General features: G+C 33.9%; 1 protein-coding gene across 1 annotated transcript in view; it reads right to left on the reverse strand.

Annotated features, from left to right (window-relative positions):
- Positions 1–4,497: 4,497 nt before the first annotated feature.
- Dhx29 (DExH-box helicase 29) overlaps positions 4,498–15,006 on the reverse strand; it is a 46,537-nt gene continuing 36,028 nt past the window's right edge. The window contains exons 19-27 of the mRNA XM_046456289.2: positions 14,739–14,867; positions 14,586–14,661; positions 13,633–13,857; positions 12,428–12,564; positions 11,716–11,809; positions 9,767–10,069; positions 8,406–8,537; positions 6,803–6,899; positions 4,498–4,775 (exon numbers count right to left, since the gene is read on the reverse strand). Of these exons, the coding sequence (XP_046312245.1) occupies positions 4,714–4,775; positions 6,803–6,899; positions 8,406–8,537; positions 9,767–10,069; positions 11,716–11,809; positions 12,428–12,564; positions 13,633–13,857; positions 14,586–14,661; positions 14,739–14,867 (1,255 nt within the window). The 3' untranslated portion in view covers positions 4,498–4,713. The remainder of the gene's footprint in view (positions 4,776–6,802; positions 6,900–8,405; positions 8,538–9,766; positions 10,070–11,715; positions 11,810–12,427; positions 12,565–13,632; positions 13,858–14,585; positions 14,662–14,738; positions 14,868–15,006) is intronic.

The following is a 15,006-nucleotide window of genomic DNA, read 5'->3' on the forward strand; positions in this document are numbered from 1 at the left end:
TTGATCCTCAGCACCACATACAAAGATGTTGTGTCTGCTGAAAACTGAAAAATAAATATTAAAAAAAAATTCTCTCTCTCTCCCTCTCTCTCTCTAAAAAAAAAAAAGACTGTTTCAGCAATCTGGTGTCCTTTCAGTTCCATTTCAGTTTTAGGATTATTTTTCTATTTATCTAAAAAATGCCATTGAACCTAGGGAGGATTGAACCCAGGGGCATTCTACTACTGTGCTACATCTCCTATCCTTTTGAGACACGGTTTGCTAAATTATCCAGGCTGACCTTGAACTTGTACTCTTCTGCCTCAAACTCTCCATTAGTTGGGATTACATGTGTGTGCCATCACTCCTGGCTCAAATATTTTATTCATTTTGATGCCATTGTAAATGAGATTGTTTTCTGAATTTCTTTTTGGGATTATTTATCATTAGAAATGCAACTGCTTTTTGGTGTCATATCCAAGAAACCATTACTTAATCCAAGGTCCTGAAGACTTACTTTTTTTTTTTTTTTGCTACCGGGGATTGAACCAAGGGGAGTTTTACCACTAAGCCACACCCCTACTCCAGCACTTAAAATTTTTTTAGTTTGAGATAGGGTCTTGCTAGTTGCCAAGAGTGGTCTTACCTTCCTGCCAGTCCTCTCTGATGACGACTCCTTCTACTTCCAAATGTCTCTGGTATAAGAATTGATTTAATGAGAATAAGTGGCATATTCCTATCTATACCAACACTAGGATTCAACAACTTATTTGAAAAGCATGACATTTTCTCACCTGATCCTGTTTTTCTTGCCACATTATATTAAACTTCAGGGCACCCTCCCACTTTCCCCAATGACTATAGCACCTGGCCTGGTCTTCTCCATCCCTTTCCTGCATTCAGTGCTGATGAACCACATGCTGGTCACGCTATTCCTGGACCTATCTTCAGTGACTTCAATCTCCATTTTGCTATGTATCAGTAGGGAAACGCTTTAGGTTTATTTATTATTGGAACATGTACATGTTAGACTTTGAGTTATGAAATTATCTTCTTTAACCAACCTCCCTACCTTTCACTTATTCACAATAAATTTGAGATTAGATTGTGATCCCTTTGTTTTCCTGGTCCATGGCCTGTTCTGGACCCTTTTATTTCTATCTAAACATTTTTAGTCAACATGTTTCAGTGATAGTCTCCTTCATTCTAAGATCCTATAATCATGTGATAAAACAACCCCACCACTGACTTTATTTGCTCACCTTAAGCAATTAAGCCTTGCTGAAGAAAGCCAAGAGGCTTCCAACTTGTTCCCTGTAGTATGCTTCTTTAGTTCTTTTTGGGCTTTCTCTGATGTCATCCTTACACCCTGCTGGGTATTTCCATCTTGTCCATTAATTGGTAAGAGTCTTCCCACCTAAAATCATCTCATTCTTTAACCTACTATGCTCTTTTCCCTCATAATATCCATAAAGAATATTACTTACTTGCTGCCCCAGCTTTTCATTTACTCCCTAAAATTATGATTTGTGCCTGTGTGGAAAAGAGTTAACAGAGCAGGCCAAAGGTCTTTAGAAGGAACTGCTTACAAGAATGGCAATTTGGATACAGCCTGGGAAGTAGGCTTTTAAAAAATTCTTGCTTTTTAGGAAAAACTGTTTTGTTCTAGAGGCATGAAATATCCATTTTTCTTCAGGAATTCTGAAGTTTTGGTAGGTATGCCTGGACTTTGTTCCTATGTGATATCCAAATGCTTGGAATGATCTAAAGTGGGCTACTCAGGACTGCACAACACAGAGGAAGCCTGTGTAGATTTTTCTAAACTTCACATTTGTGTCTTTTCCTATTGTATATCCTTTCTCTATAATAAAAGCCTCTGAGTCCTGCAGAAGTCCTTCTATTTAATCATCAAATGTGTGGATAGTTGTGGGACTTCTGACAGTGTCCTTTCTTGCAACTTTCAATTCAAACTGTTCTAAAAGGTTGACATATTCATCAGGGGGAAAAAAAAAATCTAAATCTAGTAGCCTTAGTCCATAGCATCTATTGACAATACTCCTGGTTCCAGAAACTCTCCCTCCTTGGCTTCCATGATAGCCCTATCTTGGCCCTTATTCATCCAGCATTTACTAATTACCTGTATGTGCCAGGCCTTGAGCTCGTTATATATTAATGAAACAATCATGAGGCAAAGTATGGTTTAGTGGAGAAGACAAAAAACAGATCTGAGAAAAGTACTATGCTGTGTTACTAACAGGGGGATGTACTTCAGTAGGACGGTTTGTTCTATAAAGATGCAGTACATTATTGCAGAACTTATGTGAAAATGCTTAAAAAACTGCTGGGCATCTTCTAGGAATTGAAAAGGAGTCTGGAGTGACTGGAGTACAATGAGAAATGGGAAAGCAGGGAAAATGAGGGTAGTAAGGTCCAAGTCATTTAGAACTTTGTAGGTTACATACAGAACTTTATATTTTGAGAGTAATGGGAAACCAGTAAAGGGTTAATCACCCAAGTGGTATAGCTTTTATCTTTCAAAATAGGGAGTTCTATGAGATTTTAAAATTTAAAAATATTTTCTCTGGGGCTGGGGATGTGGCTCAAGCGGTAGCGCGCTTGCCTGGCATGTGTGCGGCCCGGGTTCGATCCTCAGCACCACATACAAACAAAGATGTTGTGCCCGCCGAAAACTAAAAAATAAATATTAATAAAACAAAAAAAATTTTCTCTGTTCTTTGATGATTACTAAACTCCTGTATCTTTTTTTAAAAAATATTTTTTAATTATAGGTGGATGCAGTATCTTTATTTTATTTTTATGTGGTACTGAGGATCGAACCCAGTGCTTCATGAATGGTAAGGGAGCGCTCTACCTCTGAACTACAACCCCAGCCCATCAACTCCCATATCTTAATCATGTCTGAAGAAGACTAACTTTATGACCCTAGTCTTTTTGTGTATATGTGGTGCTGGAGATTGATGTGAGCCACTGATTCACAATATCAAAGGAATAATGGTTATATTTCAGAAATTTAAGTAGTTCTAGAGTCATGATGCTTTTGCCACTTATTATCAGTATGATTCTAAACAAGTTATTTCACTTCTCTATGCCTCAGAGCACAGAGAAATGGGGTTAACACAGTTAACTACCTCACAGGATTTTGTGGAGTACATCAGTTAACAGACAAAACATTTGGGGCACTAGCTTGCCCATACAAAATGACTGATCAACTTTAGTTCCATCTGTAGGACTCTAGAGTTCCTATGCCTCTGTGTGTCTCAAGCTGAACTGCCTCCAGCACCCCATCTAGCTCTTTCCGCTGGCATTCTTCTTTATATTAAGGGCACTAAGGAGATTCCAAACTGTTGTCACATGGACTCCCAGCTGTCAAATTCAAATTCCTTGCTATACTGCAAGTAAAACCGAAAATTAGAGACTGTTACTAAGTATTATCATTCACTTCCATCTATATATAAGTTGATTATTTGTCAACAAATATTAAAACTGAGTATCTATTATGAGAGTCAATTGTACTAGGTTTCTATAAAATTCTAATCTTTTGTCCTTCAGATATAATTTCTACTGCTTGATCTAAGAAGGACTGTATTTGAAGTTCACTAACAATCTACTAATGTAAAATGAGAAAGTAGCCGAGTGCAGTGGTGCATGCCTGTAATCCCAGCAGTTTGGGAGGCTGAAGCAGGAGGTTCGCAAGTTCAAAGCCAGCCTCAGCAACAGTGAGGCACTAAGCAACTCAGTGAGACCCTGTCTCTAAATAAAATACAAAATAGGGCTGGGGATATGGCTCAGTGGTCAAGTGCCCCTGAGTTCAAAAGGAAGCAAAACAAATAAAATGACTGAAAAATATCTAAACCTGCATGTGGTAACACGTGATAATTCCAGCTACTTGGCTGTGACAGGAGGATTTTGAGTTCTAGGCCTGACTAGGTAACATAACAGGACCCTATCTCAAAAAAAAAAAGTTAAAAAAAGAAAAATATCTATGCATGTTTTACTATCTCAACTTACCTGTTCACTTGTGGGTACCAAAAGCTTGGTTCAAAGGTGGTAATGTTAAAGCTTTGGAATGACGAAATAGGGCAAGCTATCTAACCCAAACTTGATAAGTAAAGCATTCATCATTTCTGGCCATCCTCCAGCACTACATCTTTATGTTTTCTGATACAGAAAGAGGTGGAATCTATTGGTTGTACACTTATTTAGGTTCCAATTTTGAGTATCAATTGTTAAATAACTAACTTCTGAAGTTGTTCTTTTTTATGGAAATTTAATTATAATAGCTTTTAAGTTCATTTTGTTTTCTGGGCTAAAATGGTCTAAATTCTCCAAACCTCAAGGGCTGACAGAGGATGAGGCAGCTACTCAGGAAATAACAATACTAAGTTATAGATACTACAGAAGAGGATACGGCAGCTACTCAGAAAATCACAATACTAAGTTATAGATACTTCAGACAAAGGTCTTGCCCTTAAGGCACATAACAGTGTGCAAAACATGGATGATACCAAAGAATTTATTGTAAATGTAGTGGCAAATACACTGAGAATAATCATCATTAAAAAGTAACTAGAAAATTACACATGTTGAAAGTCTGTGCTTTTTCTTCCCCCACCACCTTTAGGTTAATGGCTAGTACCAACATTTTAGATAATGAAATACTTAATAAGATGGTCCATTTTCACATAATTTCACGATTGTATCTTCATCTTAATTTCAGTATCCATTACTATTCTCTGTTTTAATCAATTCTGTAATGATCTGTAGAATCTTGTCATCTGAGTAAAAAAAAAAAAAAAAAAAAAAAAACACCCATGAATAAATTCAACACTGGCTAACTTTCCAATGTATATGCATGTAAATAAGAGGAATTCTCTTTAAAATATTTTCTTAAATTAAGAATACAAAATCAAAACCAACAATATTCACTATAATACTAGAGATACCTATAAAATATTATTTGTTGTCCTATAAATGTTATCTATTATTATAGTTTCACTATAATTCAACAACAATAACAAAAAAAAATCAACATTTTGGAAAAAAGTCAATATTGATTATGTACAGGCTAAGGTCCAAAGACATAATGTGGTAAAAACTGTTTCTTTTCTTTGTAAGAAATATTTTCTTTAAAAATTCAAGATAAGATGTTTGCTTACAACTTTTTCATCTGGTTGAAATAATCCTATTGACTTTTCCATGTTCCTCAGAGTATGGCAGGATTTCCATAAAATGGGCAAGGAAGAAGAAACTGTTATCAGTTTCTTCATGTTTAGACCAAAGGAAATAAAAAATTGTAACAGGGAAGTGTTCTTGGAGAGGTGTCAATGGGGAAGTGACAAGCTTCTCTACATAACAAAGGGAACCAATACCCACTGATTTGACAAACATCAAGAGAGGAGGCATTATTTGCTAAGGTTGTTCTGTTAACAACTACCCTGAAATTGTGACTTCCTAAGAATCTCATAATCACTCTTTTAGAAAAGTTGTAATTATCAGAGCTAATTCTAAATTCTAATACTGAATTCTGCATTTACACTTGGTTTAAATGCTCTGAATTTCAGTGGTTGCAATGGAAATTTAAAAAAAATTTTTTTTTTGTAGTTGTAAGTGGACAGAATGCCTTTATCTGTTAATTTTTATGTGGTGCTGAGAATCAAACCCAGTGCCTCACACATGCTGGACAAGTGCTCCGCCACTGAGCTAGAGCCCCAACCCTGCAATGGAAATTTTGACAAATGTTATGTGATGGTGTGATGGGAAGCATATAGCACCAATAGGAAGATATTCTCTTCCTACAACTTCATTCTAATCAAGTCTCTATTATACAACCACTAGTTTACAAGAAATACAGGGACTAGAAAAGATGTTAAATCAAAGCATAAGGATGTAACCACTCAAAGCCTAAATGTGGAACATTCTCCATTAGAAATATAACCCAAATTATTAAATAAATGAAATTTGTTAATTTTAATAAATTGCATTTAAAAGGGGGATGATAGTAAAGCAGAAGTATACAGAATAAAAGACTGAAAAAAATGGCTATAGGTTTCTCCTATAGAGATCAGTATGTCTGGGATAGTCCTTTGGACCCTGCATTTTTATAACTGTCAGGATGATTTTTATGGTTAAGTGTCAATTTCAGATTTCTGTTGAAGGATAATGTATTTATTTTTTACAGATTAACAATTCTGCATTTGTGAGAAATGCATGGTAAACCTAACAGAAAGTTCCTAATTCTTATTTTTTTTTTTTTAAATAACTATGTTACTAGTTTACTAGGATGCTAATTAAGTAGTAAAATTTTATGCTCATTTTTATTATCCCTTTTTTTTCTGTGAAATGGTCAGTTTAGAAGCAAAGTTTAGAAGAGGTAGGAGTTAAAAGATTTTTTTTTCTATTTTTTTGATACTAGGGATTGAACCCAAGAGTGGTTGTTAACCACTGAGTTAACCCCAGCCTTTTTCTTTATTTTGAAACAAGATCCTGTTAAATTGCAGAGGGCCTTGCTGTCTTTGAACTTGTAATTCTCCTTTCTCAGGGTCCTGTTCTCTGGGATTACAAGGGTGTACTACTATGCCCAGATAAACTAAAAGAATCTTAAGAGAATATGTAATTTGTGAATAATCAGAAATTATCTGAGTTTGATGGAATTCAGCATAAAATAGATTTTATTAAAATTTTTTTTAGTCACATGGAATTTATAACTTCAATGTGCTATCGTGTGCTTTAACTTAAAATAAATTATAAATACTGTCTTCCACATATATATTCTCTTCCACTGTCATCATAATCAAACACTTACTTTCAAGGGACATCTTTGGATTTTCAAGCTTTTTTCTTAAAACAGAATCAATGAGAATTCTTAGCTGCTTGAAAATTACAGCTATCTTTACAGGAGCCTGTTGAGAGAAGATGACAGATTGGACAAAATTGATCCAGGTGAATTTGAGTGTCTTTAAATAAATTAAGGTAAGACTATATATCTTTCATCTTACCTGCCTTAGCAAAGCTTGACTTTTAACATAAACACAATGGAAAAACATTAGCAAATTACTTCTAGTAGTTAAGCTATGCAAACATATTGAAATTCTTACTAAATTTGATATTTGTTCCCCAAATAAAGCAACTATTATTCCAATAACTTTTCTTATATAATTCGTGGGAGTTAAGACTAAAGTTTGGGGATGGAAATTTTTTAAAAGCTTTATTGAAGTATAACTTAACAAACCATAAAAACACACTCATTGTTAAGTATCTAATTTCAATGATTTTTAGCAAATTTATAGAATTGTGCAACCATCACCACAATCCAACAATAGAAATTTCTACCACTAAACTTTTTTACAAAGTACCAGATAATTTTTTTTTTTTTTTGTACTGGGGATTGTACCTTGTAGTGCTCAACCACTGAGGCACATCCCCAACCCTTTTAAAAATATTTAGAGACAAGGTCTCTCTAAATTGCTTAGGGACCTCACTAAGTTACTGAGGCTGGCTTTTTTTAAAAAAATTTTTTAGTTGTAGATGGACACAATATCTTTATTATATTTATTTATTTTTATGTGGTGCTGAGGATCAAACCCAGTGCCTCACATGTGCTAGGCAAGCACTCTACCAGAGCCACAACCCCAGCCCCTGAGGCTGGCTTTGAACCTTCGATCCTCCTGCAACAGCCTTCTGATAATGCTGGGATTACACAATGCGTGCCATTGTACCTGGCCAGATAATTTTTTAAGTTACATGTAAAATTCACCTCTACAGATCTGGGCATACAGCTATCATGGTGAAGCCTAATAAAATTTTTTAGATTTGCTTAGTTTAAGCTGGTCGATGTTGATGGTGCTACAAAGAAACAGATGCACTTATTGCCAGAAATAAGCATATCTAGGTTTAATTTATACAGAGAACTTGACAATATGTATTAAAAACTGAATCTGTTTGGTCTTTGTGTGGCCAAACACAGTGGAATGAATGATCCTGAATTTGGGGATCAATAATTCTACATCTGAATCTTGCTCTACCAATAACTAATCCATGTAATCTAGAAAAGTATTTCTATATAGCAGCATCTCTATAGAAAGGAAATTAAAAAAAAAATCTAATAAGATTATTAAGATATTATATTTGAGATAATCCATATGAAATTAACTATTGATATACCTAACACATGACAAGTTAATAATTGTTACTGATAACAAATATATATACTTTTATAATAGCAATATAACTTGATTTCTAAATTTAATAGATTTAAAACCATACAGGCAGGATAAAATAAAGAAGTCATTTATTTTAAACTGTAAGAAGAAAGTAAGTAAACCTCAATAAAAACTTAAAAATCTACTTCAATGTTATTAGAAGTTGAAAATTTTTATATAATGAATAAAATCAGCTGTGCTCTGTACCTGAAAATAGATCCAGCCATCAACAGAAAGAAGACGTTCTCTGTGTTGAACTTCTATATCACCACCAAAGAGTAAAACTGGAAAAGGGGTTATTAGGGTTGTTTCCCTCAAATACACTCTGGCATACCTTATCTACATAAGAAAAAAAAGGGGAGAGAAACAACTTCACAGTCTAAAAACAAAAATTCATTTATCTGTTTCATATAAGCATTTTTCAATAATGTCACTCTTTTTAAATCATTCTCTTATGTGAATTTTTCAATTCTGCAGTAATTACTATCATCACCTATGTATTAAAAGGCATTTTAAATATTTTTTTTTTTTTTTTTTTTAGAGAGAGAGAGAACTTTTTAATATTTATTTTTTAGTTTTTGGCGGACACAACATCTTTGTTTGTATGTGGTGCTGAGGATCGAACCCGGACCGCACGCATGCCAGGCAAGCGCGATACCACTTGAGCCACATCCCCAGCCCCAGGCATTTTAAATATTATCTGTAAGGTTGAATTATATGCCTTGACCATAAATGAAACTATGTATAAGTAATTATTTAATGATATTAAATAATTAATGTCATAATAATGTTATGATTACATTTCAAAGTTTCTGGTTTCTAGATAAATGTTCAGTCAGTAATTTCTCATGTTTTACATTTAAGTTTCATAATATATTGAGTGTTTTCAAGCCAGTGCTAGAAATTATGGATTCTTGTTACTTTAAAGGTTAAGAAATATAATAAAGGCACTCTTATAGTAACGTGGGAAGAAATGTGTTTCAATTTGATGTTTTCTTTCTTACTGCCTTAAAACATGAGTCAATACAATAACAAAAAACACACACAAAAAACCAAAATATAAAGCAAATAAAATGTCATCATAATCTCTACCATACATTTAAAGTAAGAGAATGGAATAGCAATGTAGCTATGATTCAGAAGACTGTTTTAATTGTAATCTATAAATATTTGCTATTAAATTAGGTGATACTATGACTCAGACTCTTGCCCACTAATCCATAGTTCTACTACCCCATCCAAGATTCCTCTTATTTGGAAATGGAACATACAACTTGGTCTTTTTTCCCTTTTGAAACTTTATTAACTGATACCTTAATTAACTATCTGTTATAACTGTCTTTATTCCAAGTACAAAATTCAGAGAAAATTCTACTATTTTTCTCTTACTAAATGAAAAAGACATAAGTATTATTTTTGAGAAGCTATGTATGTACATCTAGATTTCAAACACAAAAAAGAATAGCTCAATTTGAGAACTAAGTTAGATATTTGTTGGGACATAACTTGTTATAAATGACTTCTAGAAAAATGTTCTGAAAACTAGAATTTAAGAACAAGTACTTTACCTTCTCCTGGTATAAGAGCCATCCATGAGTTTGTAAATCACGATTTACTGAGGATGGATGTACTTGTGCTTTGCCTTGGGCTGTTTCCACTATGCAAGCCAATTTTTCTGTAACATCCACTGACTTTGTATAGATTATCTTCCCCACATTGTCATATAGTCCAGCAGCCAATACAGCTTTAAGAAGGGCAATTTCTTGGAAAGAGAGGGTCTGTGAGGCTCTGTTTTCCTCCCAGCTGGTAGAAGTTGAGGCAGATGAAAATCCTGCAGCCTTAACCAACTTTATTAATTCCTGCTTTACATCCTAGATTGATTTATGTTTTTTAAAAAAGACATAATCACAATTGATTAAAAGAGAGAAATTTCCAAATAACTTTGTAATTTGTATTACTGTTTTCCATAAAAAACAGACAAGATGCCAAATTATTATTTAGTTGACTTCCACCCAAATTAAGTTAGGGTAGAGAAAAGAGATACTGGAAAGTTAACAATTAGAGCCAGATCTTTCACCATGGTAAGATTTTAGATGTTATAAAATATAAGCATTTCTATGAGAGCTGTTTCAGTAGTAGCTATCCTTTTTTTACTCAATGAGGATGGTCACAGAATAACAATGAAAAAGAATTAAAGAACTGTGATTACATTCTCTACCTTTTGTCTCTGGGAATCTGACCTTAATTTCCTAAAGAATTCGACTTCTTTTAATCTAAAATTGTGACCTAAAACATTTTTCTACCTTTAACAGTGCCAATCAGCAAAGATTACTACAGGAAGGATGAACATTTTTCAAAGTACACAGGATATAAGTAATTAAAAGGTGACATTTACACTTAGGATATTCTTTAGGCTTTTGGTCTGGGGTAAAATAAACACTGATTCCAGGGGAGGAAAGACCAAACAGCTGCTCTAACACCAGAGTTAGCAAAGAGATCTAAAACCTTGCAGATCAGAGTAGGTGAAGAAAAGGATCAGACAAAGAAGGCAGTGAGAAACAATCTGGAGGTTGGGGGAAGGTAAGGTTTAAGTTAAAGGAGAAAGGGCTAAACTGAAGAAATTGCCACCTTTGGACCAAGGAACCAGTATTTCCACATACTGAATTTCAGTCAGTTGGCCCAGAGTGGCTATTTTCAGAATGTAAGAACCTCTATAGGATGATTTACCTGGTTTGTTAAAAAACAAAACAAAACAAAAAGGAAAAAACAGGAGGGGGTAACTATAGATTAAGAGACTTAAGGGATATATCAACCAAATTTAATGGGTATTCCTTGTTTGGATCATGATTTGAATTAAGTTAAAAAAATTTATGAGATCATTAGGGATATTTAAGCACTGTATAAATATTAAGAAAATTTTTAAAAGGTGTGAAAATATTAAGGAAAACAAAAATCCCATACTTCAGATATACATAATGATCTGATGCCTTGGATGTGCTTAAAAATAATCTAGAGGGCAATTAGTAGGAGAATATAAATTAAAGCAAGATTGATCACATGTTGATAATTATGGAAGCAGGAAATGGTTACCTGGAAGTTCATTATAATAGTCTGTCTATATTTTAGTATAATGAAGAAAACAATTTTCCAGATTCAGAACTGTAAATTATGCCCCTTTGAGATTCTTTAAGTGGAACCGAGACTGATAGAGGTTAACTATCCTAATTCCCATACTAGTGTTATTTCTAAGGAAATATGCTGCCTTTTTAAAACAAAAAATCATTTCCCAAATATATACAATTGTTAAGTACTGTTTTAAATCACTATGTCATACATATTGGTTACTTGTTGGAAGTAACAATGGAACAAAAATTATAAGTTTATTAATTCAGTAAGTATTTATTAAATTCTTACTGTGTGTCAAGCACTAGTCTATACATTCTTCTTCTTCCCCCCTCCACCTAAAAATAAGCCTATCATAGTTTTCCATCTGACTTTAGAGAAGTGTGTTAATTACCTCTAGGGTTAACAGTGATGTTCTATTAAGAAAGTTCCTTCGGCAATACATGATTTCAGATCGATAGCCTCCTTCTTGCCGTGCTTTCTTCCATCTAGATAAATGAAATGTTGATAAATGAATAAAGTTTATGTTTTCTTTCCAAGTTTTCTTTTTCAGAGGTTGTAACCAAAGTAAGGTTTAATTAAATTATAATCATTTAAAGAGAAAGGTTCTTGCTTTTTATAGCAGCTACATTTATATAAGAATTTCAACTACAACATAAACTTTTTGTTTACATATAGTAATAAATTACTAAATGACTCCAAACATGATAAATGAATATATGTAATCTCAAGAAAATTGTTTTTAAATTTTAAAGAGCATAAAACTATGAAATTCTAACATACTGTGACAAATGAAAAAAACTTGAAATGTCAATAATTTTAATGACAAAGATTTCATTTCTTAAAAAGTAAATAACCTCAGGTCATTAGCATATTGATACCATGTAGATTCTTTCTTTTTTTTTTTTTTTTTGAGAGAGAGAGAGAGAGAGAGAGAGAGAGAGAGAATTTTTTAATATTTATTTATTTTTAAAAAAATTTTCCACGGACACAACATCTTTGTTTGTATGTGATGCTGAGGATCGAACCCGGGCCGCACGCATGCCAGGTGAGCGTGCTACCGCTTGAGCCACATCCCCAGCCCACCATGTAGATTATTTCTTTACCCTAGATAAGCATTGTAGATTGTCAGATGGTCTGAATCTGCCATAGCCAAAGCTGATTTTGCAAGATCTGCTTCATCTTTTCGACCAATTGGTGTGGTAAAAGGAGACTTCTCTGTCATAACTGCTGCCAGTGTTGCCTATCCATAAATAACCAAATAATTTATCATTAGAAGTATACACTGAAACAGATTTACAAAAGAAAGCAAATCATAAAACAATCACACTGTAAGTTGTCCTTATTTTTAATAATACCATATTCCATCATAGCTAACTTATATTTTCATTTTAAGTAGTAACTCTCAGTTTCATTTTAAAAAATGCATTACTTTATTTTTATCTTCTGAAGGAGGTAAGGAACCCAAATTAGAGAAAAAAACTGAAAATGTATATAAGTGATTTATAGTCTGTCATGTAGGTAGAGGCAATCTCAGAATCACAGCTCAGTTATCTTAACTCCTACTGCTAAATCACGGATTGCCATGCCTTTTAAAAAAATATGCTTAACTTGTTGCAACTTTTCAGACAAACTATCATGGTAGAGGTAATTTTTTGAATTTGGCACAATCCTGGTGAGTAACCCCTTCCTCTCTTCCTTCTTCCCTCCCTTCCCCTCTCTCTTCCTTCTTTTCTCCTTTTGTGGCGCTAGGGATCAAATCTAGGGTCTCATGCATGGTAGGCAAGTGCTCTACCATGAGTGACATCCCCAACCCCACACCTAGATCTAATTACTAAAGAAAAAGAGAGAAAATAATAGTTGTTTTTAAACAACCTTGATTTATGCCCAGAAAAGGACACAGCTTGATAAAGACAGTGCAGAATATGTGCCCAAAGATTCAGACAGATGCATAGAATGAATGAATGAATGGAGAAAACAGAATCCTGATAACTACTGGCCCAGAAAGGGAACACAGATAAAAGAAAAAAAATAAGTTTTGATTCTAGTTTTCAAAATCTGTGGTGTTTAAAACTTCCTTTGAATTATCTACCATATATTCAACTAAATAAATATTTCAAGTGGGTTGTTTGATAGCAAAAGTTCAGACAAACTGAAGTCACATAACAGTACCTGTAGTATACTTAAGTAAATGAATAGATTTTCAAGTATATAAAATAAAAATTTAAAACTTAAAAATTATTTCCAAACTTGAGAATTTCCTAGCAAAATGACATTTAAAGTGAAGTAGCAGCAGTATCATTTCACTTACCACTGGATTGAGACAGCCAAATATGGCACCAAAAATAAGCATCTTGCCAATTTTGACATTCACAGGTAAAGCTGCAAGGTGTTGGCCCAATGGAGTCAGTTTAGGTTCATTTAGTTCACAAGCTCCAATTTTTCGGAGTAAATTCATTGCATTGCTGATTACTTGAAGCTGAGGAGGATCTAAGGCTTTGGATAGGAAATCCTCAGGAGAACCAAGATTACATTTCTGCAGATTGAAAGAGTGATAAAATTGGTATGTGAGCAGAAAGAATTGATACTACACAAACAGTGGAACTAAATTTTGAGTTCAGTAAAATTTTAAGCAAAGAGGGTAAATGTGTAAGGTTATCCTTATTATTTTTCTTATAGTGGGGCTGGGGAGATGTATGTGTTTGGAGGCAAAGGTAGAAAAGAGGATGAGATCTTCCAGTCCACATTTTTGGTTTCTTCACTACTGATTTTAGTCAAAACTCTAAGAAAAGGAGGATATTATCAGTCTAGAAGTCCTTGGTCTGTTAGTGCTTCTCAATTTCAGCATTACTAAAAGTTTGTGCTGGGTAGTACTTTGTTTTAGGGAGCTGTCCTGTGCACTATTCATATGTTCAGCAGCATCCCTCATCTCTACCCACTAGAGACCAGGAACATTTATCAATCCCTGCCAGTTATAAAACCCCAAAATGTCTCTAGACAACTCCACATGTCCCCCTGATAAGAACTACTGATCTAGGTTGTATTTCAATACATATGCTGTATTTTAATAGAAACTATGAGTATTTATGGCAAAATCAAAGCACAGTGGATTTATACTTATAAAAAGATGGAAAGGAGCACATATTAAAGAACAAGATACTTGAAAATCTATAAAGCAACATAAAGGCAAGATAAGTTTATATTTTTTTTTTCTAAAAAGGGTGAAGAACAAAAAAATTCATCTAAGTTCCTAATAACAAATACCATAATATGAAGACATAATTCCTCCAGAGGTACACGCAAGATTTCAGGAACAGAATAGTCCATAAAGCCTTCAAATCTGAAAAATAAGATAATATATCTGGAATGCCACCTAGTACTGATTTGGACTTTTTGAATTTGAATGCGGTGCCATACCTCTCTCTCGTGTATAATCGAAAGCAGAAGCCATCTCGGACCCGCCCAGCTCTCCCCTGGCGCTGCAGAGCACTAGCTTTACTCACAAAAGTTTCGACCAAGGAACTCATTTGACTGCTTTCATGGTACCTAAAGAAATGTTTTAGGAGAAAATAAGTAGATAACTCACATTAAAATTGGAAAAACCCAGAAATATTTGACTCTTAACATTAAGTTAAATATAGGTTGTTTTGATAATGAAGTTTTTAATACCAAATTAAAAGCTCTG

This window comes from Marmota monax, unplaced genomic scaffold (assembly GCF_021218885.2).
Source record: "Marmota monax isolate L192 unplaced genomic scaffold, Marmota_monax_Labrador192_F-V1.1 WCK01_AAM20220418_F8-fsc00037, whole genome shotgun sequence".
NCBI lineage: Eukaryota > Metazoa > Chordata > Mammalia > Rodentia > Sciuridae > Marmota > Marmota monax.